The 6,990-nt window shown below is 37.3% G+C and overlaps 1 protein-coding gene across 1 annotated transcript; it reads left to right on the top strand.

Annotated features, from left to right (window-relative positions):
* Positions 1 to 377: 377 nt before the first annotated feature.
* On the top strand, positions 378 to 2,438 carry LOC147289959 (protein phosphatase 2C 37-like). Its single transcript, XM_086235308.1, has 3 exons — positions 378 to 1,024; positions 1,137 to 1,451; positions 1,637 to 2,438. Exons 1-3 carry the CDS (start codon positions 518 to 520, stop codon positions 2,090 to 2,092), a joined length of 1,278 nt encoding a protein of 425 aa, XP_086091434.1. The 5' UTR covers positions 378 to 517; the 3' UTR covers positions 2,093 to 2,438.
* Positions 2,439 to 6,990: the final 4,552 nt, after the last annotated feature.

Below are 6,990 nucleotides of genomic sequence, written 5' to 3'. Positions count from 1 at the left end.
ATTTAAATATTAAAGAGAGAAAGGGAAGGGTCGGTCGTTCAAGGACCACATGCGTGTAAGAAAAAAGGACACCATACGCACCTAGCGTGTCCAATAGGGATTAGGCCACGTATACGTATCGAAAAGGTAAAAGCACGTGTTCATATATCAGGATGAGAGAGAAAGGGTAGTGATCGGATGGACGGTGGATATGGCACTCCTTGGTATTCTGTAGTTCGACGTCATACCAACTGTACGATGTCGGATCCTTCTGCCCGTGATGGTGACGGGCAGGCTGCCCGTGATTAGGTTGGTGGCCCCCAGGTGAAATTGTTGGGAGGGTGGTGAGGTGGCGCTTTTCTGAAGCATTAGAAAAGCTTCGGTGCAAAGCCATTTTAATGATCTTCAGCCTCTGCTTAGAAAGCGCACTTTGATTTTATTGCGAGAAATTTATATCCTTCATAGCCTGAGAGATCGAAGAGATTTGAGAGCTCAAGATCGCCGAGTAACAGAGAAAGTATTTTTTTTATTCTCATCAATGGCTGGGATTTGCTGCGGAGTTGTAGGAGAAGGTGAGTCGCCGGCTTCGATTGAATCGAGCTCACGGACTTCGACTTCGAGGAGGAGGAGATTGGAGTTGTTGCCTCAGATTAAGTATATAGCTGACATGGCCGTACAACCATCGACGGTGGAGAACGGCAGGAAGCGCCAGAAGCTCGATCTGTACCGTTCTTCATCTCGCGTGTGTCAAAACGCAGTGGAAAGCTTGGAAATGAATACAGTGAAAGAGGAACACAAAGAATCAAAGCCTAACGCGACGGTGCGTTTGGATGATGATGATACAGTAACTATACAAGGAGATGGTGTGGAAAACGAAGCGGTGCCGGTGCAGGAGAACCCTCGGTTCGGTATGACGTCGGTGTGTGGAAGGAGAAGAGACATGGAAGACGCCGTTTCGATTCACCCTTCGCTTTGTCAGACGGAGAGTTCAGACTCTAATGGACTCCACTTCTATGGTGTGTTCGACGGACACGGTTGCTCTCATGTAAGTCCACCATACAATTCAACTATTATTTCTTTTAATTTTAGCCAACCGATTCGGTTCAACCTTTTATTTCTTTGGATTCTGATTTTGAATTATGTTTCGGTTTGTTTAGGTTGCTTTGAAGTGTAAGGACCGCCTGCACGAGATCGTAAAAGAAGAGGTCGAAGGCGAGGGCTCGTCCGTACAGTGGAAGGACACGTTGGAGCGCAGCTTTGCGAGAATGGACGAGGAGGTCCTGGACTCGAATCACGGTGTTCAAAGCCCGAATTGCAGATGCGAGCTTCAGACTCCGCAGTGCGACGCCGTTGGATCTACCGCCGTTGTTGCTCTTGTCACTCCGGAGAAGATCATCGTCTCAAATTGCGGCGATTCCCGAGCCGTGCTTTGCCGAAACGGCGTCGCCGTGCCTCTCTCCTCCGACCATAAGGTGAGCTGTCTAGCAGTCTAGCCTGTCTTTTCTTAAGAAACAAACGGAACTCAGGAAGTAAAAAACGATTAAATTGTCGTGTTTTTTTGGAGATCTACAAGTCCAATGAACTTAAAGATGCTCTATGATTGCGCGTTCTCTACACTTTCGCTAACGTGCGTGTATCTCTTTTTAAATTTTTGCAGCCGGATCGACCCGACGAGCTGGTTCGAATCGAAGCCGCGGGAGGGCGCGTGATATACTGGGACGGTCCGAGAGTCCTGGGTGTCCTAGCCATGTCGAGAGCCATCGGTGACAACTATCTGAAACCTTACGTGATATCGGAACCGGAGGTGACGGTAATGGATCGGACGGCGGAGGACGAGTGTCTTATTTTGGCGAGCGACGGCCTCTGGGATGTCGTGTCGAACGACACGGCTTGCGGAGTGGTTCGCATGTGCATGCGGGCACAGAAGCGGCCCTCCCAGCCCGAGTCCTCGGGCAGCGAGGCGACGGCGTTGAGGGCCGCTTCGGCGGCCGAGAGCTCCGACAAGGCGTGCTCGGACGCCTCCATTTTGCTGACCAAGTTGGCCTTGGCTAGGCAGAGTACGGACAATGTCAGCGTTGTGGTGGTCGATTTGAGGAGAGTGGAGAGATCATAATAATCCGTTGTCGTTTTTATCTAAACGATGCTACAAAATACTAATTAGCCAACATAGTCACAAAGGAAAAACAAAGAGTAGCTTTCGGTTGTTAATTTTTAGCTGTAAGCTGGACATTTTCTCTCCTTAACAAGTTTTAAGGGATTTAGGGCCATTTTCAGGTTTTATTTTTTTTTTATGATTTCAAAATCTCCACAGGTCTGCAGAAGTTTGCAGAAATGTGGTATACGAACTACATAGTGAATATAATTGTACAATAGAGTTGGTTTATTCCTTTCTTGTTTAATTGTACCCTTGATTCGAAATGCGATCAGTTTGCGTAGAATATAAATGGGTTCTTATTCAATTTGGCTGTGAATGATCATTATAAGCTTATTTTGAACCTCCTTCCAATTGTAGATTTTGGCCCAATCAATAATTAAGTAGTTGAATTTTGGCACCAAAAATCCCAGATAGGATGCCTAGTATAATATATTCAATGGGAATTGAGACAACTGGACAAGGATCCAATGCTTGTGGAGCACATACCTTTGAAATTCAATTATGCCAGCCTCAACCTATATCATAATCCTATTGTTTGACCTCAGATTACCACCGTGAGGGAATCCTATACGTTTGGACCTAAGACAAAGCTAACGTCAATATAATTAAAGAACCTTAAATTCCAAAGTGTTATAATTTGTGATAAAACTAATGTCAAGGTAATTAAAGAAGCTTAAATTCATTCATTAGTATATGTTTGGTGATCGATGTTGTGCACATTAGAAATTGGTGGTGGGATTGCATCCACTGGCGTGAAAGTTGCAATGAGGATAGAGTTTTGTTGTGTTGGAGGAGGAGGCTATGCCGCGGTGGTTGGATAGATGTTGGTTCCCTTTCAGCAGCTGAATGGCCGTGGTTGGATAAATCAATAAATCATAAATGTAGCCTATGTAGGCAGTAGGCTCTCTTTCAGCAGCTGAGTCATGAGTGGCCTTTGCCCAAAAAAAAAAAAAAGAGTCATGAGTGGGCAGATTTTGAGGGTTCCACCACTCGATTTTTATTCCCAGACAACAAACATCTATGTGGGGGGAGGGGGTGGGCTCACCCAACACATTCAATAGGCTGCTGCCACGTTGCCTTTGATCTTGGTTGTTGGTCCTGTGGCATCACCATCTTTGCGCTGGACTAGATTTACTTAGATTTTGATGTTGAATGCCATGGCCCATGGGCACCCCCACAAATGGATCCTGAAAATTAAGGAAGAAGAGAAAAAAGGACCTCTACACTTTAGTGCTCTTTAATATCTCTTTTTGGGTTCAAGTAGTTCAATCATCTTTGCTAAATAGCCTAAATGCAAATGAAAAATAAAAAAATAAAATTTTTGTATCTTTAAAAAAAAAAAAAAAAACTGAAATGAAAAGGAAGTTTATTAACTTAGGAAGCAATACAAAGATCCTCTAGAGAAGGATCTCTTTTTTTCACTGAATAATCTTGTTCCCATTTGGTCCCACAGCATTTGAAGGGTGCATCTGAAAAATAATAAAATTAGTGTATTATCTTAATTAAGTATATTATGTCTTGTACCCATATGTGTGGATTCCATATAGATATTTCTCACTCCTATTAGAATGATGATTAGTTAAAAAGGTCCTAATAATATTACTCGCTCTCTATGTTAGATGATATGAGTTTTAATGTGAAACACACATGTGGATTTACTAAAGAAATGTTATAACACATTATATGATGATACAAACAGCAAGACTTGTGTGGATTTCACAACCTCAACTAAAGAAATGTTATAACACATTATATGATGATACAAACAGCAAGACTTGAAAGGAAAAAAAATCCTTCAATGGTCGGCCATGTATATGCCTTTCTTGGCTGATATTGGACCAAATATGGGTATATTTCTTGGTATGGCTAGGCATAACCATGCCTGCTGGCTGCATAATTGAGAGTTTTGATTGATATGGCGATACATCACCCCATCAAGCTTTTTCCTTTTAAGAAGAAAATCTTGTATATATATAATTATGAGAAGTGCTTTAAAATTAACTGATTAGCAAATTAATATGAAACTAATCATTTTTTTGGGCTCACTCACCACATAACTAATTTTATAATCCGAACTACCAATTATTTAGGCCTTACTTCAAAAATCATCATTGCAAAAAATCAACTAAATCATAAATCATTTAGTCATCTAATTGAAATCAAATAAATAAACGATCAATGTTTTCGATAAAAGCATATAAATAGTTGTTGTTATAATCAAATGGCTAAATGACTTTTGATTTTGGAGATTTTTTACAATGATGATATTTAAAGTAGGACCTAAAAACTGGACTGTTCGAATTTTAAGATTACATTGTACAGTGGGTCCAACATGGTGATTAAGTTTGTATTAACTTACTAACTAATTTTAGAGCATTCTTAATACAATCATTATACATCTTTTTTTATTTATTTATAATTACTAATTATGTGACTCGATCATTTCCAGAATAATTCATGATTCAATGGTCGGTGTTGTCAACTGCAAAATTATAAAAATTCATGATTCAATTAATTGGTCAGGTGATTAAATACTGAAGGTTGTGTCTTATACTCTTATTTGCTAGCATCTGATAGAGGTGTTTGAGCTAATTTTGTAAGCATGGGTCACATTTATGTCCCTCTTTTGATCAAATACATTTTTTTAAGGGCTAATTACAAAGTACCCCTCCCAAGTTTGCCTCCATTTTCAATCCCCCCCATAAGGTTTCAATTTTTTCAATGTATGATATGTAGTTTTCAATTTAAGTTAGTGTGGCTAAATCAACACTTCATTGGACTTTGGTGCGACAATTGTGGCGTTGTCGGTGAAGGTTTCAGAGTGGGTGGTGGTGGTGGGTTGGGTTCACGAGCCCTGGTGGAACTGTTCTAGGTGGGTTGTACGGTTCCATTCATATAAGGTGGGTGGATGAGATGTGAAGAGGAACTCTTGAGGGAGTGTGGGTGGGTGGAGAAGAATGAGGATCAAGGGGGAGGAGGGGGTTGGGCGTAGAGGTGGTGTGGGTGTCTGCAATGGAAAACTTTTAGGTATTTTTGTTTCTTTAGTTTTTATAATTTTTATTTTTTTTCCTTTTAAAAGATTTTTGTTTCTCAAAAAATGCTTATTATATATAGTTTATATAGTGCCAATTAGGTTTCTACATAAAAACAAATAGATTTTATGCATACCATGTTACTGCTTAATGGTTGACTAAACGGTCAACTTAACGAAAGTTTGGCAATAAGTGACATTGACTTAAATTGAAAACTATATGTATTATATTGAAAAAATTGAAACCTTATGGGAGAGATTGAAAATAGCAATAAACCTGAAAGGGGTACTTTGTAATTAGCCATATTTAAAAAAATAAAGTGTACCATGTATTATTATAATTTTATAAGGTGTATCAATGTTGAATCCAAATTCCATTGAAATTAAAAGTTAGATGTATAAAGTTACTTAGAAATTAAAAAATAAAAAACAAAATTCTGTTGAAGACCACGTCAGTGCTAGAAGCTAAGTCAGAAGCTTGATACTTGGAAACTTCTATTCAAGCTGGTTTAGCCAAAACCATGTCCTGAATATTATATTATATTATATATATATAAGTTCCTTTTCATTTAAAGATTATTCAAATAATTTTATTTAAGGAATACATTCATTACATATAGTATTTTAACTATTTAATTTGTAGATCTCTATTTAAAGACTTTGTAAAAAAATAGACAAATTAGAAACCATTAAGATCTCTAAATATGATCAAATAAATAGAATAATAGATGAATAAATTATTTTTGATAAGTAATTAAAATGATGACCATTTAATCAAACGGGTAAATAATTTTCGATTTAGCTAATTTTTTGTAAAGACAATCTTTCAACGAAGACCTAAAATATAGATAGTTCTGATCATCAAAATACAATATGAAGTGAACCCCAAAAAAAATTTCTTATTTAGCCTTAAATGAAGAATCTCTCAATAAAAGATGTCTTTATATAATTATATATATTTCTATATTATAATTTTATATAACAATTCAATCCGAAACGTGGATTGTTATGGAAAGGGGCAATGAATTTGTCATTTGTAGACGGCAGTGCATAGGTTCCTCAAATGACGTCACATGCAATGTTTGGAACTCAACAGATAGATGATAGTCATAGAGCTAAGAACATTAAAACAAGCAAGATTAACCTGCAAATTATATCTCAGATAAACAAGGAAAACAAGGAAAACAAGAGGAAGCTAATAATTTAATAATTATCATCTTCTGTAAATTAGGTATATTATTTTTAGATGATTGAGAAAAAGAACCAGGTCTGATTCTCAATTAGTAGAGAAAGTATATGTTCTAATAAAACCATATCCACAATGTCTCACAAATGCCATAAAAAACATGCTGCTGAAAACTATAAATGAGATTCTGATTTCGAATCTTTCCTTTTCCCCTTTTTTTTTTTTTTTTAATTGGCTAGGTGTCAGGTGAGGTTGCACATGAAAATTGGTATGCCTTTAATATATATTATTAGTCACCCTATTTATTGACAATTTAAACTTTAATGAAAATAAGAAGTTATCTAAATTGTGAATTCTCACACAAGCGATTTAAAAATGAAATGAAATATGCGATCAAATATTGCACTTACAATAGAAATATATTAATTTTGAGACAGAGAAGCATTATTACTCGGTTACTTGGACTTGGAGTGAAGTTAAAAGATCAAGAACTTAATTTACCTACCATAATTTGGATATTTATTTTAGCAAATAAAAAGTACATAACTGATTATACATAAAAGGATAATGGTTTGAAACATTATGGTACAAAAATACTCTTATTAGAAATACGTTACTTTCCCTTTTCTTTAGTACATT

Source organism: Dryas octopetala, chromosome 3 (genome assembly GCF_963921425.1).
Source record: "Dryas octopetala chromosome 3, drDryOcto1.1, whole genome shotgun sequence".
NCBI lineage: Eukaryota > Viridiplantae > Streptophyta > Magnoliopsida > Rosales > Rosaceae > Dryas > Dryas octopetala.
Note: the sequence above shows the minus strand (reverse complement) of the source record. Positions and strands in the feature narration are given on the sequence as shown.